Genomic DNA, 20004 nt, shown 5'->3' with positions numbered 1-20004 from the left:
AAACAGCTACATGACAGATTTCTCTATAGCAACGCATCTGAATCCAATAGTCCACATGTGTGTCTTGGTGTTGCACAATAAAAGGACACTATTTCTCTTTGAAATTGTGTCTGTCAGGAGTTTTCTGTCTCCTGCAGACTTCATCTGGAAAATCTTTTTCATAACCACTGAAGGTAACTGATGACAGTATGTGCCTGGAAAATGCATAAGTCCCCTCTTTTAATACAGGCCTATTGTGTCCTTTTGTTTTATGTCATTTTAATATTGAAATGACCATTAAACTGAGTTGTAGGGAAGTGAAAGACACATATAGGCTGTATAGAGGCACAATTGTTTTTAGCTCACTGAACTATCATAGCCCCAGCAGCTTTCCTTGGTGCCAACATTTGTCATTATTATTATGTCAACACAAGTCACCTTTGGGTGAATTATGAAGTGCTTTGTTGACTGCAGCGCATTTTGCTGCAAAGGTTAACTGATTTGCTCAGCTCTGTATTTGAAGGCTCACTGTGTTAAATGTTTATCACCAGTGTGTGAACCTGGAGATGTAAGCAGGTGTATGATGACTGAGTTGTCTCGCTTCCTGTGCTTCTCAGCACTATCGCCACCCTGTGCATAAATCCAAGTGCTCACAGGCGATATCATGTGTTTTTGTGATATCTTTTAGGGCTGAGAAGACACAATAGGTTTCCAGCTGTTAGTGTTGAATGGAAAAGAAATCAATATTTCACCCAGTGAAAAAACAGATATCCAAAAGGTAGGGGCGACAACGGAAGAGCTTAAAGTGAAGAATGGCATCATCCTTACCTTTGAAGGACTTTCAGTTGTTTAAAAGTAGCATATGAAAAGTGTTTTCAATTATATTCAGCCTCTTCCAAAGGTTTCTAGCCCTATACTGGTGGGGGCACAATGGTTAGCTCCATTTAACTTCAGTCGCATCTCTTCTGCTCTGCACATACACAGAGATTAACTCTGCAAAGACAGACTGTGGAGCCAGCAGAGATTCCTAAACCAGGGTTTCCCTCAGTGTATTGTAAGCCTGGCAGACCTCCAGGCTTTACTTGTGCCTCCAGGCTCAGCATTGTTAATTTATTAGTTTCTTTTTAATGGCTGGCTTTTTAAAAGACTTTAGAGTTGGCATTTAGGTGTTAATCTTCAAGTCTTCCAAAAATGCATAATTATCAAATGATATTTTTAAATTCCCTGTCAACTTTAAACATTTTTTAACTCAAAAACACAGATGACTGCTCTTGCACCCTGAGCACCAGGCTTAGAAGTTTTCTGGGGAAAACCCTGCCAAACTTATTTAAAAATGAATGGATTCACACATAATTTACAGAAAATATTTTTTTTCCTCCAGTCTTGTGACCTAACTTCATTAGAGGGTTTTGAGCTTTAGGTTTTGTACATGTTATTTGGCCATGTTGCAAATATTGAAAAAAATAGAAACAATTCACTCTTACTTGGTCTGCAAAAGTGTTCATCTGTTTCTGTAAATGTGAATTTTTCTGAACATATTTCACAGAAGTGTGCAATCATTTCTGTTCTTCAGACGCCTGCAGTCCACAACTGACGTTTGCCAACAAATGTCTTAACTGAGATTTGTACATGTTTGCACAGCACAGACGGACACACTGAATGCATGCATCACTCAAATAATAAATTGGTCCCGAAATTAAATATGTCAGCCCAAAACTACTTAAAAAGACAAATGACAATGACAAGGATATGCTGATATGATCTTCAGAGTTTATTGCGTTTGCCAAAAGCAGCTCTTGTAACTCTCTCAAATTCTACTCTCATCTGTTGTCTGCCTTCAGCTTTAGACCGAAAGCTTTTCTTATAGAGCTTAAGTAGGAACAATAGGATAGCTTTTGTTGTTTTGTTTTTTTTCTTGTCTGATTCTTGGTGCCCAGATTTTCTTTGGTTTTGCGATCATCTTTGTTTGCTTTCTGATGCTGGATGCAGCAGTTGTATGTGGGTGGCACAATAAGTGGCCTGTTTCAGTTCTCACCATTCTGTTTGACAAAGGCATCAAATGTGTTTGCACTTGCATGAAATGCAATGGCACATTCCAAAAGATTTTTTCCCTTTAATAGGATAAACCATTGTTGATGTATGACCATTGTGGTTCTTATAATCTTATAAAAAAGTGTTTATGACAATGTACCAATTACAATTGCCAAATACTTTTCATCTGATGACTGCTTCCAGCATTTTCTTCTAAGCACAGTAGAGTAACCCTTCTTTTCGTCCATGCAAATTAATTACCTTTGGTGGTTTGCTGAGTAATACGCAGACTTGAGCAGTTTGCTCTCCCTCAGCAGCTTTTTTTTATGTGCTGAAGTGTGCCTGCTCTCCTGCTTGTACAACTGCATTATGTTCATGTGACAGAGGCTTTAAATCAAAATATGGCCTCTCCAAAACAGCTCTATAATCATGATGAGAGTCATGGGGGATCTCAGCTGCAGATGTCTGCTCGGCTGTGCAGGAGGCCCCGAAGATCTGTGGAGCTGCGGCTGTGAAAAGTGCAACTCAACATTTTCGACTTCAGCATAACAGGAGAATCAAGTATGTAGTTATTTACGCAAACGGGACAAACGCTAGGCATGAGATCTGAACATAAATGAAAACAAGACCGACTGTATGTAAGTTTTAATCTCAATACAATCTCTCTGTCTCTGCTCCTATGTATTTTTGTGTCTCCTTTTTTGAGAATGAAGTAGACAATATGGCTGTCATTTAGTCAGAAACATAAATTTGAATGCAATATCCTTACAATTTCAGACCTTTTATTTTACATTGTATATACAAGGTATATTTTACATTATTGTCCATGTAAAATAATCCTCAAAAACACATTTGGAAATTTATGGCAGTAATTCTCAGTTTTTTAAAAGCATTTAATGTAAGAAAATGGCCTCCACTGATTTACAGGACAAAATCAATGTTTTTAATTGTACTCAAACAAAAACATGCCTTAAAATTGTTAGCTTGAATAATCACACAAGACGTTTCTTTATTTTGGTATGTGGGCTGTAAATTTGAGAAAAGGTACACACCTTGTTCAGTGATAACCACTGCATGCTTATGGCTCTGGACTCGAGTCTGTTTTTGTTTGGCTCACCGTCATAAAGCAACACTTCATCGTGAACGTTTTGTTTTGTTTGCATCTCATATTGATGGATCTGCTTTTCCTCAACATGAGTGCATGGAAAGAAACAGCTGCAGATCACTTGGCAGGTCCTGTTCACAGCTTTGTCAGAAGTTCTTGGTCAGATTAAATCTCAGCTGTAAAGAACCGCCAGAATGGTTCAATTTTGAAAAAGTTTATCTGCATACAACTCTTCGGTGGATTTCGCGTCTCTTCTCTTTGCCAGCTGCAATCATTTCAAGGGTCTTTCTCATCACATCGCATGGAAAACAGATTTACTTTCAGAACTTTATGCATATAACGTGTCAGAGAGTTGTCAGTGTTGAAATATCAATGAAAGTGTGATGTAGCTGAGAAAATATATCAGTTCTTTAAAGAACTGTGAGCAGATATACTTCTTCTCTGAAGCAGTAAAACAATTTGTATCCAACAACTCAATGACAAGATCATAAGCAAAAACCCACACTTATTGAAGCTTGTTTCATAATATCGGAAACATTCAAAGTGATGCAGGCATAAGACAATAATCATAAAACATGAATGATAGTTTTAAAAGAAATTATTTTAACAAAATTTAAACTTACTCTATATACCTGTCAGCAGTCACTTTACAAATTATTTTGCTTTTAAAAATGTAATGTAATTATAATCGCATTATGGTTCATAGATATATTTTGACCTATTTTCTCGGATACATACACTCCAAATACAAAACATTCTGATACTGCAGTGAAGCTGGAATCTGCTCTAGACCGCCCAATAAATTAAAGTGACCACTTTCAGACTTTCATTAATTTAATGCGTAGTATTTGTCAAATTTGTTTGGAACATTTTATTATAATGCTTGTTTTCTGTTTGTTGTGACATGCTTTGCATTGTCAGAGAATTATTGCCTCTTTTTCCTCATCATTTCCTGTCCAAACTTTTGTAAAGCAGCTATCCCCGTTTTTCTCACTATAACAAAAATAATGCACTGTTTTGCAATTTTTACAATTAGGTTTGCTCTTTAAGAAATTACCAAACTCTGTATTACTTAAGAACAGTTACGTTACTGCAAAAGAAAAAAGCAAAAAACAAAAACAGTGTTATTGCTCTTCCTCAGTCATCTATATTCGATTATGTCAATTTTATTAGCCCAAAAACCACAGACTGGACATAAAGAGAAAGCCTTCAATGAAAACAGCTTGACATCAACACAGCTAAGTGACTGTTTCATGTGGCAGACTTCTGCTATGTTTCACATAGACTCAAACAAATAATGTGCTGCGTCACTAAAGCACTGCGGGACCCACAAACGCTGGTGGTTCCCCTGCAGTGTAAGGGAGCAGCGATGGAGGGAGGGAGAGAGTCGAGTGCTGCAGCAGCAGAACAACATTTAACCCGAATGAGGACTTAAGCGACAGAGCATCTGCCTTAAATCGGGTTGACAGCCATGGTAAGTTGAAAATGACTTCTGTACTCTGCAAGTATGGCTGAGCTCCGCAGCTCTGCGCACTGCATGACTGTACAACTACTAGGATGATCTCTGGAGTAACCTCAAGAGGAATGATGCTGCAAGGTTGTTTGCAATGAGCATGCAAAATAGCAAATTTAGTACATTTGCCATCGAGGCCTCAGATCATGTTAAGCCTTCATATGTCGCAGCAGCGATTCAGTAAAGGAGAAAAACAGTCAGTTGCACTGGACCCACTTGGCACTGCTTTTGTTGTGGTGATGAATTTGTCCCCTCAGGACCTGCATGAGAAACCAAACAACGGACCTGAGCGCACTGTGTTTTGCAGAATGCCCTTCTCTCCCATGCAAGAATTAATAGATTAATCTGATGCAGCACCTTTACTAGCTTTATGTGCTGAGTCAAGCTGTACACTTGTCTGCAACTGCAGAGCTCTGTGCATCCAAAGCAATAACAGCTAGTGAGCATTTGAGTGAAATGAGTTGAAAGCACACGTTTAACTAAAAGAAGTTTACTGCAAAGCAGTCGTGTTGTTCCCCTTTTTGATAAAACGCATTATTAGAGTAAATGACAGGTGTAATATTTTGGGAAAAAAATCATGCAGTAATAATTATGATACAAAAAAAAATGCATACTCTTTCATGTAAAACATCATTATTTATTAAACAAAAAATAAAGCCAAAGAGAATGGGTTGTGTGTGAGAACCAAAGTATCTTTGTCCATTCATGGGATTTAGAAGGAAAATAGTTGCCAAAAAAAAAAGAAGAAGCTTTGGTTGGTTTGCTGTCCTGAAGCAAGCAGATGTGGTTTAAGAAAATGTAAAGAATCTTCTTTACATGAGACTGGAAAGGATTTTCTACCCAATCTGTCCTCCTAACTACAAAAGGAAAGTTGTTTTCTCAACATGAAGACATTTAAAGCTGTTTCCTATTTTGCAGGAGTATACATCCAAGCAAAGAACTCAAGTGCTTAGGTTTGGAAGGGGGTAAGGGGACCCTAACCCTAACTCCAACCCTTATTCCAAACCTTATCTGGACGTAATTCTAATCCTAATTCCAACTCTCCTTTCAACCCCAATTACAACTTTATTTCAACCCCTCCATCCGACCCTAATTCCTATTTTCCAAATTTTTTCTGAGCGATGTGAAATATTGAAAAAGTCCTTCAATAAACATCAATTTGAAGTTATTGTTGCTGATTGCAGTTGAGTCTGCAATCAACTAAAACATGAGGTGCACTTAGCTTTCCTACAGAATTTTCTTCATTTCATAAATGAGTTATCAGTGTCTGCTGTTCGTGTGTTACTGGGTTCATATGTGTTGGTGCAGATGTCCAATTGATCATTTGTTTTCTAATTGGACAAATTGTTTTTATGCCCAAACATTTTAGAGATTTCAAGTTCTCCCTGGCATTTGTTATAAAGGTAGCAAGGTAAAATTCTTGTCTTCTTCTTCTTTTTTCTTTTTTTTAAGGAAAGCTCTGTTTTAAACCAAACACAGTTAACTAATCCTCTAATCCCGTACCTTGAGAAGGCCAGAGTGATCTGCTGTCTGCTGACTTACTTTTTCCTCTGTACACATACAGTCAGTTCTTTTAGAAAATCTTTCAGAGCTTCAGCATTAATGCAAAGGTTCAACCACAAACTGTATTTTTGAGATCATTTATATCTTTAATAAATGCTTCTGTGACATATCCCGCAGCTTAACTCTTTTCAGGTCTGCTTAAGGGTTTTTCCACTGTAGGTAAGCCTTTGATGCAGATTTTTAATGTGCTCTCCCTTTTGCAGTCCTCAAAGCAACGTCAGCTTCAGATTTTTGGAGAAATGTTCTTTGTAATCTTCATCCTGACTTCTGCCCTCTCTGCATCGTCCGTGCCCGAGGATCTGATGGAATCCAGGAGACGAGTGGTGCACGTGCTCGGTAATGACACTCTCATGTGTCCAAAAGCAGCAAGACTGATTTGAGTCTGATATGCACTCAATTAACATTGGAGAATGCCTGGAACATTTTCCAGAACTTTACATTTCCAAAAGGTCTGTTCAGGTTCAACAACCTCTGCACAAAGTCGACTTAGTTATGCTTTAATCTCTTGAAGATGTTTCAAACTTCTCACTTTTTGAAGCAGAATATATTTGTCAACCATAAAGACAAAACAACACAAAATTCTCTTATGGTCTAATCAAAAAAAAGAGTGAGTGTTTTCATGTTCAAAACAGTCGTTAACACTTTCATGGCAGACACACACGTTTGAGAAAAACAAGCAGGGAACGGTCTAATTGCTAGGTGGCATGGCTAATTGTAGGTGCCGTTATCTGGGTGTCATGTAGCAAAAACCCACTTGCAAATTTGAATCAAACATTTATATGTTTATGCCACAAGTTAAGTAAACATCTGCCAAAAGAAATAATTATACTTGCCTGCTATTAGGTTATACTTGCCTGCTACAGTCACTGGGCCGTTTTGGTGAGTCATGCTGTGTAAGAGTTTTGGCAACTTCCTAGAAAGGATAACATGATGACAAATCAATGCAGAAGGATGGGGATGCTGCACAATGAAATGTTTGATGAGGGAAAAGATGGACTCTGGATATATTGACCAATTTAAGCAGATGTTTTTATTTTTCATTTGGGAAATAGCTAAGACCTAAACGGGGGTCCAAGGCTGCACAACATTAGAAAATCTTGCGATTTAGGTAATGCTAGTAAACGTTATGATGATGATAACAGTTGTATGGTTATTTTCTTGTTTCCTCTCTTTCCTATTGGTGACCTTTTATATTTTAGGAAATGTCATGTGTGTCCAGGTTGAGAATCTGCTGTCATGGGACTAAATATTACATCAGCATGAAAAATACAAGTTCGCAACACTTGTAATGTATTAGGTAGCAATTATTGCACTCCAAACAGTTCTTTGTGATATGAATTTTGCATACAGTGATATTGCAATGTTCATGACATATTCTGCAGCTCTAGTGGTACCTCACCAGTGTTGCTGAAATGAGTTTATTTACCAATCCTAAGTTGGTCCAAAACAACAACTCATTGTAAAGCCAGGCCCTGTTAGCAAGAATTGAACCTCGGGAGAAACGAATTACATGATGCCCCACAAACATACTTTCAAAATGTGAGTGATGTGCATAAAAGTGTCAAAGGTTATTTGAACTGATAATCAGAAAGCTTCAGATAGCAGTTCTGTGTCAAAAAGTCTAAAATAATCTATGAGATTTTACTACATAATCCAAGGATTTCATTTAAACTGTTGTTTCTTTACGGTGAGCTTCGCCCTCTTCCTTCTTACAGAGGATGAGACTGGAGCTGTGATTGTGCAGACAGCCCCGGGTAAGGTGGTGACACATCGGGGAGGCTCCATCACGCTGCCCTGCAGATTTCATCATGAGCCGGAGAACACAGATCCCGCTCGCATCCGGATCAAATGGACCAAAGTGACAGATGCCCTGCAGTTCGAGGACGTCTTTGTTGCGCTGGGAAAGTAAATTCAGCATCCTGCTTTCTAAATTTCTATGTATGTTTTGCTGTTAGAAAAGCTTTTAATCTTCAAGCAGCATCAAGGGATGACGTAGGATTTAATGAGATGATTTTGACTCCTGACACATTTTTTTTCACGCAGCAATAAATGCCAAGCAGAGTTCACTCTGAAAGAGCTGGAATATTGCCCTCGTTGATCTTGTTGCTTCCCCCAGGCAGCAGCGTGTGTTTGGCTCATACCGGGGACGTGTGTTTTTGGAGCGGGCAGGACCTGGTGATGCCTCAGTGATTATCCAAAATGTGACCCTGGAGGACTACGGCCGCTACGAGTGTGAGGTCACTAACGACATGGAGGATGATACGGGATTCGTCAACCTTGATTTGGAAGGTCAGGAATCGGTTTCACCTCCTGCTGACACTTTTCCATCTATAAACATTTTCAGCTAATGAAGATTCATAGTCTTGGCAACCTTTCACTCCAACACCATTTCTGTTTGGGTTGCCTGCAGGAGTGGTCTTTCCCTACTATCCACGCGACGGGCGCTACAAGCTGAACTACCACGAGGCAGAGGATGCCTGCAAACACCAGGACGCCATTCTGGCCTCTCATTCTCAGCTGCACAAAGTGAGTTCAAACTGTGGCGTTTGCTCTGTTTTGGGAGTGATTTTTGATTGGGATGGTATGGAATTTAGCTGGATGTTTTGAGGGAGCAAACCTGGACTTTTAGAAACTTTATTATGCAGCTAATTAGGATAAGAACGTTTAAATCTTCCTAAGATCTAGATGGCAATTGTCGATTTTACCCAATGGTTGTCCTGCTTGTCAATAAGTTAAAGCAAGACTCTTCCCCTACAGCTGTCTTATAATAACATAGTTACTCCATTGTGCTATGAAATGGCACCATATGCCTGGAAAATACATAAAACAGTCCATTTAAATCCCTCGGGAAGCCATTCTGCAGGGGATCCAACTGATTTTGCAGACTTTATTTCCTATCCCTTTATTGAAATCCTGTCCTTTCCTTGCAATTTCATCATGCTGAGGAGAGCAGAATCAGTTAACCTCTCCTCACACCGAGGTTTGAACATCGACTCTCAGGGCTGTTTTCAAACCTAATGTGTCTGCAGTAGATCGCCAACGTCTAACAAATGCCCAAAGAAAAATTAACACAGTTTCTAGATAGTTAACATGTGCATAGCATTTAGTGGGGTAGTTATTCACAGTAAAATATAAATGTAAAACAAGTAAGTGAGAAATAAGACTAAAGAGCTACAGAAAAAGTTGCCATATCTTCTATCAAAAGAGAACTGATGGCATGTGTTTCTGCCTTTGTTTGTACACATTTTCTGCCAGAAATTTCCAGAGTCGTCTAACATGAGCAGATGGCAACCCCTACGCTCTTTACTTAGCACTTCACATGTGTTCATGAAGAACAGGACAACATGTACCTGAGGAAGTCTTCCCCGCATCTGGACAAGTTTACTGTGATGTCTGGACAGCCTGGGAGATCAAAGATGCAGTCCTTTCTTTGGGATTTTATCCTTAAAAAGCACGTCTTTGTCACTCATGTGTGCTCTGGAGCAGAGATGGTATCCAGCTTGAGGTGCTCTGTTCTTGACACAAGCTGGTCAGATCAGCCTTCATCTTGTCGCCTGACAAAACCCTGCACATTGGGACTGTACTTCCATGTTCATGTTATCTTTGGGTCGATATTGGACTAAGACTCTTTGCCTTATCCGTTTTTTTTCTCTTATTTTTATTCAGAAACTCTTCCATGAAAGTGTCAGGTGTGAGGATAGATTTGTCACAGTCCTGTGTGAGAGACATACATTATGTCTACCACTGAAGGATGCAGTGAGATATTTGACTGACACTTCCTTCTGCACACCAATCATCCCACTAGGGCAATATTACAACATGTAGCAAAGTGTGGTGCCCACTGCACCTTGCGGGTTCTGCCGGTGTTGATGTGCAGTTTTCGCCTACATGCTGAGGAAATGGATTAACATCTATGGCAAAAACCGTCTTCGGTGTCAGAGTGAACTGACATTTACTGTGTTAATGTCTCTTTCTTACCTTGCAAGGATTGTAGGTCTGCCGTACAAGGCTTTTGGTCTGTTTAAATCTTGTAATGTCTTGAAACTGCAAGGAAGGAAGGACAGCATTTTGATAAAGGAAAAGGGAATAAAGTATGGAAATATAAATGTTTTTTTTCCCCTTTTTTCTCCCTGGAAACCCATCTAGACCTGGAAAATGGTGAATTCACATTCAGTTTGGATGTGTATAAAAAGAAATACAGCTTTGTTTCAACCCTGTACACACGGAGACCATTTATCTGCAGAATTTAACCTCCCATCACTCAATTTTAAATAGTCACAGCAAAACAACACTAAATGATGTTAACATGCAAAATTAACATCAAAGAAAGGAAGACAGGAAGAAAGAAATGTGAAACTCAAGTTTTATGTCTACATTGAACTTTGTCACCAGGATCAGTCAGATATAACCATCACCTGGATAATAAATAAAAATAAACTAGATCAGTGAAGTGTATCCTTGAAGTTGTACCTAATTGTCTAAAGGTACAACAGTGTTTGGTAGTTTTTATTACAGCTGTTGAAAGTCTGAATCATGTGAGAAATTTTACTGCAGGTTCTCCCACTGAGTCCAAAAAAGCCTCAGGCATTTAAGTGTAAGACTAATGGAGTCATGACAGAGGCAATAAATTCAATCCCCTCTATTGGTTCTAATGTCTTTAATCCTTCACTTTGGCCCACTGGCCCACATTGTGCTCCTCAACAGGCCTGGTTGGAAGGACTGGACTGGTGTAATGCTGGATGGCTGGAGGACGGCTCAGTCCAGTATCCCATCTCCAATCCCAGAGACCAGTGTGGCCGCAAGGACACCCCGGCTGGTGTTCGCAACTACGGCTACAGGCACAAGGAGAATGAGCGCTATGACGCCTTCTGCTTCACTTCTAAGCTAAATGGTGAGATGAAACAGTCAGAAACTAAAGATGCGTAAAGAAGAAGGGCGGTTTGATGATGGGGGAACTGAGGCTTATTTTGATTTGATCTCTGACTATGATCTTGGACGCCTCAGGCTGCTAGATTTAAATCAGGCTATGGGTTCTCAGTCCTGTAAGGGACACGGTGTCCCCTGGGTGCAAAGCATTGCCTTTCATCTCCCAGAGCTTTAATTTACATCAAATACCCAAACCGAGTCTGAGCACGGTCCTTTCAGGTTCATAAACCCAAACAGAGTTTGAACAGCCAAACACTGGGTTCATGTTTGCTCAGTCAAAGGCATGCACACTCCCATGGGGGGGTTTAAACGTGACATGACCCAAATGTATGACAAGAAAAGACTGGAACATAATAATTTGATTTCTGCTTGCTTTGTGGAGATACAGAAAATATTTAAGCATATTTTACTGTGATCTTCATTTAGACAATAAAATTATATTCTTGCAGAGTTAGATGAGAACATTTGACATCACAGTCATTATGTTTGTTAAAAGGCATTAGTTATGATCTGGATTAAGAAAAGCTTTAAGATGTCGAGTGAACTGGACTTATCTTAGCGTGGAACAGGTAAACAAATACAATTTCTGTTCATTTTAAAATAATAAATCCAACTTACATTTTTTGGTTTGGTATGGATGAAGCATACAGTACCTTTCTAAAGGATTAAAACTGTCCCTACATGATGAGAGTCTAGTGGGAATGGTACGAACCTCTGTGGGTCTCCTGGGTTTTGCTCTCTGACCTCAGTGTGGTCCACGCTGCGTCTCCTGGCCATATTTGCCCCCAGACTGCTGTGGTTCTCTCCATGACAGCAGCCCTGGGGGACTGTTCCCAGATTGTTTTGGATGTACCCTCTGAAACCTCTCCGTTGTCCTTTCTCCACAACTTAATTACAGATAACCTCGACCTCCACATCTGTGCCCCCTTTCACACACCTACTGAGATACTCACAGGGCCTCTAAAAAGGTTCTCCAAACCCATTTTTGGATTTTTGCTCTCTGTCCTTGACATACAGCTTTTGCACTGCCTTTTATTTTATAAAGTCAACTGGATCAGGATGAATATCCTATTTTCCCCCTTTTATAAAGCAAATCTACCACTGACACAGCAGGGTAATTGATCATGCCCTTCAGTTTGCTTAATCTGAGTCGTAAAGATCTCTGAGGTTTGTTAGAGAACATTGATCAACAAGAGCTTTATGAAAAGCAAGCAACAGAGTAGGGGGGACAGAGTAGATTAGAGATAGTGGTGGTGGAAATGAAGGGAGGGCAATAAAACATTAATACTAATCTTTTAACATCCTTTAGGGCATAGTCTGTGATTTGAAAACAGAAAGCGTACGGCAGCTCCAGACTGTTCTGTTCGTGCTTGATAAGAACCAGACGTTGTGCTTCTTCTTAGATGCTTTTATTAAAGTCGCTCTGGCTCGTTTGCTCATACAAGTTGCACACCGGTGTCTCACTAATGACTGACTCCTTCTGTTGTCCTATTCTTGACATTTATGCAATCACCTATGTTCGCGACTGCCATCTAGTGGACATAAACAATTCATTCAATCATCACATCCTCCTTTCTTTAAAGTTAGAATGTTACATGAATACTCTTTAAAATTAAACAACCATTGTATGAGACAGATAGCACATAATCACATAGCTATAGTAAAATTCACTTAACCTATCATACTTAGTACTCATTAAAAAACATGAATTACAAAATACATACATTTCAACTTTTTTTCTGTTTTTTTTTCCCCCTTTTTTTTTTTTTTTTTTTTTTTTTTTTTTTTTTTTACATCATCAGTCTATCAGGTTTCTTTACCACTCTGGTAGATCTTCTTAACACAGGTGGTGTATTGTCCTTAATACTGTCCATGTCACAATGCGTTTCAGTTGTAGGAGTAATCTGAGAGTCCTTAGAATCTTCACTCGACTCATCAACATGTTCAAATGGAGTTTTCAACAAACTGCGACGATTTCGTCTCAGAATTTGTCCATCTTCAGTTTTCACTTCAAATGAACGTGGAGCTACTTCCTGCAGAATAGTTGCTTTCGTTTTCCATCCCTCATCATCCTGAATCCTTACTGGGTCCTGGTATGACAGTGGGGGTAGAAGCTTTGCTGATCTGTCATAATATGACTTTTGTTTTACTTTCTGCTTTCGTAACTTGTACTCCAACTTTGACAATTTCTTTGCTCTTTGTCCTTTATTGTCATAACTTGGTAAAGTTGTACGACGAATCTTTCGATTCATCAAAAGTTCAGCAGGTGAATAACCACATTGCAATGGTGATGATCTATAGCTTAATAAAGCTAAATACGGGTCAGAGTTACTATCTGCTTTCTTCAGAAGTTGCTTAAGAATATGAACTCCTTTCTCCGCTTTTCCATTTGATTGTGCATAATGTGGACTTGATGTTACATGCTTAAAATCATATTGTTCTGCAAACCTTTGCATTCTCTGCTATTAAAACATGGTCCATTATCACTCACTACAACATGTGGAATGCCATGCCTTGCAAAGATTGATTTTGCATGTGTTATGACACAATTTGATGACATATTAGCCAACAGAGCCATCTCAGGATAGTTTGAATAGTAATCAATGATCACTAAATAGTCTTTTCCTTTAAGATGAAATAAATCCATTCCAACTTTTAGCCATGGTGATGTTGGAATGTCAGATATGATCATCGGTTCTTTGCTCTGTTTGTTTCTAAATGTCTGACATGTTTTCACATTTACTTATCAGCACCTCAATGTCCTTATTTAGTCCAGGCCAGAAAACAGATTCTCTAGCTCTTCTTTTACATTTCTCAATGCCAAGGTGACCCTCATGAATCCGCTGTAGAATTTCCTGTCTTAACTCTTGTGGAATCACTATTCTGTTGTTTTCAGTAACAGTCCATTCACAACACTTAGATCAGCTTTTAACATTGAAAAACTGTGAACATGAGCCTATTGGCCATCCTTCATCCATATTCTGTATGACCAACTGTAACTCTGTATCCTTAGCTGTTGCATCAACTATTTGCTGTAACTTCTATCTGATACAGGCAACACATTGGACACCAAATTCACATGACATTGAATATCCTCTTCAGTTGAACTCACACTATCATGTGCAGGGGCTCTAGACAGAGCATCAGCAAGAATCAGTGTTTTCCTGGAGTGTAGATGAGTGTAAATTCATACCTCTGCATCTTCATCATAAGCCTCTGAATCCTGGGTGACATCTCATTCAGATGTTTTTTAATGATGGCAACCAATGGTCGGTGATCTGTTTCAACTACAAAAGATGGTAAACCATATACATAGTTATGAAACCGTTTTAGCCCATAAGCCAGCCCCAAGCATTCTTTTTCTATCTGAGCATATCTGCATTCAGCTTTTGTCATGGCTCTGGATGCATAAGCTACTGGTTTCCATTGGTCATTCTCAGCTTGAAGAAGAACTGCTCCAAGTCCATCTTTTGAGGCATCTGTCGACAGTTTTAATTTTTTAGTAGGGTCGTAGAAGGTAAGCACTGGTTCTGAAGTCAAATATTTTTTTAGTTCCTTCCACTCTTGTTCATGAACTTCTGTCCACTGGGAATTGACTGTCATTGTACAAGAGTCTGCGAATGTTAGTCATCCTTGCACTCAAATTGGGAATGAATTTTCCTATAAAATTAATCATGCCCATGATGCGCAGAACACCCGTTTTGTCAGCAGGTGGTGGCATCTTTAAAATGGCTTGTATTTTGTCTTCATCTGGTTGAACACCTCGGCCAGATAGTTTGTCTCCCAGAAACATAATTTCTTTGACACAAAACTCACATTTATTTTTATTGAGCTTCAGTCCATTTTTCCGTATGCGCTCCATGACGCGTCTCAATCTGTCATTGTGTTCTTGAACAGTTGATCCCCAAATGATGATGTCATCAATGTAGACTCTTACTCCATTCAAGCCTTCTATGATCCTCTCCATTGCTCTATGAAATATTTCTGGTGCAGATTTTATTCCAAAAGGAAGTCTTAGAAAACAGTATCTTCCAAAAGGTGTGTTAAAAGTACAATACTTGGTACTGCTTTCATCCAACTTTACTTGCCAGAATCCTTGTGATGCATCCAACTTGGTGAAATAACTTGCTCCGGACATTTCACTGATTATTTCCTCTCGAGTGGGTATTTGATAATGTTCTCTTCTGATGTTCTCATTTAGATCTTTTGGATCCATGCATATTCTTAATTCTCCATTTTTCTTCTTTGTAATCACGATGGAATTAACCCAATCTGTGGGCTCTTCCACTTTCTGAATGACTCCCAACCTGATCATTCGATCCAACTCATTTTTCAACCCCTCTCGCAGTGGCGCTGGAATGCGACGTACAGCATGAACAACAGGCTGCGCGCCCTCTCTTAACTGAATCTTATATGTGCAGGGTACAGAACCTAATCCTCGAAAGACATCCTCATAATCCCGAAGCATTGCATCAATCGGGTTATTAGATTCATTAAATTCAGTGTTTATGTGGTAGACTCTTTTCACCAGTCCAAGTTCTTCACAAGATTTATCACCTAAAAGTGATTCTCGATCCTCTTTTACAACAGAGAAGAACACAAGATGTTTTGTTCCTTTAACTGTTACATTCAGCTGACATGTTCCAATGCATTCAATTGATTGTCCATTATAGTCTCTTAGACCTGACTTGACTTCTTTTATGTGAGGTTTTACTTGCATTTCTTTTATATCAGATATGCTTATGAGATTCGCCTTCGCACCTGTGTCCAATCTGAACTTAATTGTGGTTCCATTTACTAACAAAGGAATTGTCCATTTATCATCTCTGTCAACACATTGCACTTTTTCTGACTCATTTTCACAATTCACAACACCGACAAAGAATGTGTCACTTAGATCAGTTTCATCTACTAAGTTTACACAATTCCTCTTCTTTTCTTCTTTCCTCTTCTTAAAGCATTGCTTTGCAAAATGATTCTGTCCACGGCAATTTAAACACTGCTTACCATAAGCAGGACATTGTCTCACTTTATGCCTTGATCCACAGCGCTTACAGTTGATAATGGCTTCCTCTTGCAGCTTCCTGGTTTGTGCATGTCGTTTCTTGTGGCAGGACACCGCTCCCACTGCCGCTGCTCCATCACTGAACTGTGAAGTAGTTCCTGTTGAAAGTTCAGAAAATGTCCTCACTTGCTGCAGAGACAGTTCGCTTGCCCGACACATCTTTACAGCTGTTTCCAGGGTCAGCTCCAGTTCTCTCAGCAGTCTCTCTCTGATCTTCCCGTCACGTACAGCAAAGACGATCTGATCTCTGATCATCGAGTCCTTCAGCAGGCCAAAATTGCATGACTGCGCTTTTACTTTCAGATCGGTCAGAAAGTTATCGAAGGGTTCATGCTGAGTCTGCATCCGGGAACGAAACACGTATCTCTCGTAGCATTCATTCTTCTTCGGTGAACAGTGAGCATCAAATTTACTCAGCACAACGTCCAACTTTTCTTTGTCTTCAGGTTCATCAAACACAAATGTGTTGTAGACTTCCAAAGCCTGCACTCCCGCTATGGTCAGCAACATCGCTACCTTTCTTGGCTCCGGCTTTGTCTCCAAACCCATTGCGGCGACATACAGTTGAAAGCCTTGTTTGAAAGCACGCCAGTTTTCATCCACGTTTCCCGTCAGCTTCAAGCTCTCCGTGGTTTCAGCTCCATGGTCGGCTTTTCAATTCACCCCTTCAGTTTACTTCTGACACCATGTTCTGTTCGTGCTTGATAAGAACCAGACGTTGTGCTTCTTCTTAGATGCTTTTATTAAAGTCGCTCTGGCTCGTTTGCTCATACAAGTTGCACACCGGTGTCTCACTAATGACTGACTCCTTCTGTTGTCCTATTCTTGACATTTATGCAATCACCTATGTTCGCGACTGCCATCTAGTGGACATAAACAATTCATTCAATCATCACACAGACCTACCAAGACAATGTTTTCTACCCAAACTAGGAATGGAGGGTGTTAATCTGAGAAAAAACGAAGAGCTCGTGAAAGATTGTGTTGATCACATCATGTTCCTTGGATGCTTTCTTCGGTCTTTACAGGGAAACTGGTGGCAGTTTATGGCCGAGTTTGTAAAGGAGCAAAAATCATATTTGGAGTGCTAAAAGTTCCCAGCTGATAGAAACTTGTTCCGAATTGGTGCAGCTGTAATCAGAGTCGTTTCTAAAATACAGAAAATTCAAATTCAGTTTAAAAATATTTTATTACTCCCAAAGGAAAATTAAATGTTACCGTAACTCATATTGTCCAGATGTTGAGTAAATTTTGAGTAAAAAATTTGATTTTTATTCGGCAAAATGCAGAACAATGCACTGCTTGCAACTGAACCATCTCACGCAATTTCCATAAAATACATTAAAGTCTGTTGCTACCACATGACAAATCATGAAAAAGCTTAAGGGGAAAAGCTAAAAGGGGATAATACTGTTTGTGCTTCCCAAAATGTTGAACTTTAACAGTTTTAAAAACATCATTTCTGTTCTAAAAAAAACCCCAAAACCCCCAACAAGAATTCATGTTTATATATTTTGACCGATATAGAGGTTTGAAAACATTTAAAAAATAGTTCAAACTAAGTTTGTTATAGGCTTCATAATTGGCGTTCAGAAGGAGCATCCATGTTTTTCCTCAGACAGGAAAAGCTGATTTGACAGGAAGCTGATATAACCGCTCATTGCTTCCCATGTGTGTTAATTACTGTGGACAGTCTGTTGCAGGCAGGAGGTTTCAGCGGTGGCCCAATCAGATACTGTATCTCGGTCCAGCTGGAAGGCATTTTACTGAAAGTCCCCTGGGGGAAAATGAGACAATATTCTGCCACTCTAATAGTCAGCAGTCACATAAACAAGCAGAAAATCTATAGCTGAGCCACGAGTGAGGCTGAGGTTGCTGACATGATCTTTACGGTCAGATTTGGGGTGAAACTTAAGGTTTTATGTTTGAAGGTTATTTTTTTCCCTGTAATTTCATTTTAAAAGTCTGTTTTTTAATTTTTTCTGGCACCACCCTGTCACGGTGGCCATTTTTAGTTGATGGTTAGGCGACTTCTGAGACCAGTTGGTTGCTCTAAGTTTTAATTGGGGTAATCTATGTAAAAGTATCTGAATGCAAACCGCCCTTCCCAATGTTTTAGCTTTAAAATATTCCACCTATTTGCTGCTTTATGTTTTGTTTGCCACGTAAAATTCAAATAAGATACGATGCAACTTGTTTACGGAACAAATTGTAAACAGGCAATTATGAATATACTGGCAACCCACTGTGTTCAAATCTCTAAACAAAACCAGGCACAGGGGAACAAAATCTGCCTCCAGGCTCAGCAAAACTGATCTTAATATGTCTGATTTATTCACATTTTGCCTTTTTAATGCCTGGACTGTGTTTCATCCACATTTCCACACGTTGACACAACCTCTCCTTTCTGAATGTACCTTTAGGCAAAGTGTACTTCCTCAAACGCTTCAAGAAAGTGAACTACGCCGAGGCTGTGAAGGCCTGCGTTCGAGACGGATCGGCTGTGGCCAAAGTGGGTCAGCTCTACGCGGCATGGAAGTTCCAGCTGCTGGACCGCTGTGAGGCAGGATGGCTGGAAGACGGCAGCATTCGGTACCCCATCGTCAACCCTCGCTCTCGTTGCGGAGGCTCCCACCCAGGGGTCCGACACTTGGGCTTCCCTGACAAAAAGTTCAGGCTGTACGGGGTCTACTGTTTCCGCAAGTACATGGACGAAACAGCAGGTGGTACCAAAGCGACAAAACCCCTGAAAGACAGTTTGATACAACGGAAGAGCAGCAACAGTATCCCACTGAATGCCACAAACGCTATTTAAAGCTGACAGCCTGGCAGCCGAGGGGCGTACGATTATAGATTTGACTGCAACCGCTCAGTGTCCATTCACTGCTTTTAGAGTTAAACACCCACCAACGTGACGTAGTCATCTCCTGATTTGCCAGAGCGAAAGACGGGGGCCGTGCAAAATCAAGGGCGACGTCTTTATTAAGGCGATTTTCCTTTTGTCTGCAGTCAGTCGATTATCTTAGAGAGCGTGTTAGCACAGATCTGTCATCTGGAAAATTGTAAGATTACACAGCAGCTTACTCGTCAGTCAGGCACACATCAAAATCAATGGGCTGGGTATAGTTGTTTACGTGATGTTTTTGAGGCAGGGGCTTTCAGTCTCTAAATTGGGGCCTTGACGCCAAGGTGAAAACGTGAACCACCTGAACGTTGTAGAGAAGTTCAAGTTTACAGTGCCTGTGCTTCACATTCGGGTGGCAAATGTCCTGCAATCTCATCTTTTAGAACTAAGTGAAGTAAATATTGCACTAGCACAAAGATAGTTGCACTTCAGATTGAAAGAGCTCAATTTTATAAACGCATCCTAGTTACAAATCAAGCGTGCATGACATTCATGGCTGAGAGCTGCTGCTGCTGCTGGGGCTGAATTTGCAATAATTTCAAAGCTCATGATAGTCATTTGCACTCCAAAGGTCAAAGGTAAGATTATGCACATTACCTTTTCGACAGCGTATGCTTGCAAAGTTGTTTGTGGTGCTCGAAAAGAAAATAAAAAGTCCTGAACTTGTTTACTTGATCAAGAGCTGGTCTTGCCTCATTTTGTCTCCGTGGAAACAAAATAATGCACGGGTGACATTTTTTAATGTTTTTTGCGTATTTTTATTTATTTATTTTTAAATAAAAAATGAACATCTGAATGCATCAATAACTGGGTTTTGCTACTGGAGGAAGTACTAAAAATAAGTAGATTTCTATCCAAGAAAGTTTCAGTTTTTTCATGTTCTCCACATATTAAGATAAACTATCAGACATTCACTT

At 39.7% G+C, this 20004-nt stretch overlaps 1 protein-coding gene across 1 annotated transcript; it reads left to right on the top strand.

The window, feature by feature from the left end:
• Window positions 1-4449: 4449 nt before the first annotated feature.
• Window positions 4450-19762, top strand: hapln4 (hyaluronan and proteoglycan link protein 4). The gene is made up of 7 exons (XM_055058499.1): window positions 4450-4589; window positions 6395-6527; window positions 7907-8096; window positions 8308-8480; window positions 8602-8717; window positions 10896-11082; window positions 18606-19762. Exons 1-7 carry the CDS (start codon window positions 4587-4589, stop codon window positions 18995-18997), a joined length of 1194 nt encoding a protein of 397 aa, XP_054914474.1. The 5' UTR covers window positions 4450-4586; the 3' UTR covers window positions 18998-19762.
• Window positions 19763-20004: the final 242 nt, after the last annotated feature.

Source organism: Poeciliopsis prolifica, unplaced genomic scaffold (assembly GCF_027474105.1).
Source record: "Poeciliopsis prolifica strain line A6 unplaced genomic scaffold, Auburn_PproV2 SCAFFOLD002, whole genome shotgun sequence".
NCBI lineage: Eukaryota > Metazoa > Chordata > Actinopteri > Cyprinodontiformes > Poeciliidae > Poeciliopsis > Poeciliopsis prolifica.
The sequence above is the reverse complement of the archived record's forward strand: the minus strand, read 5'-3'. Positions and strand labels throughout refer to the sequence as shown.

What these genes read in the sequence shown, in the direction of transcription:
- hapln4 (XM_055058499.1), top strand. An exon ending in ACGAGTGGTGCACGTGCTCG is followed by an intron (nt 6,528 to 7,906) that starts GTAATGACACTC and finishes TCCTTCTTACAG; the next exon opens with AGGATGAGACTGGAGCTGTG. An exon ending in CTTCACTTCTAAGCTAAATG is followed by an intron (nt 11,083 to 18,605) that starts GTGAGATGAAAC and finishes ATGTACCTTTAG; the next exon opens with GCAAAGTGTACTTCCTCAAA.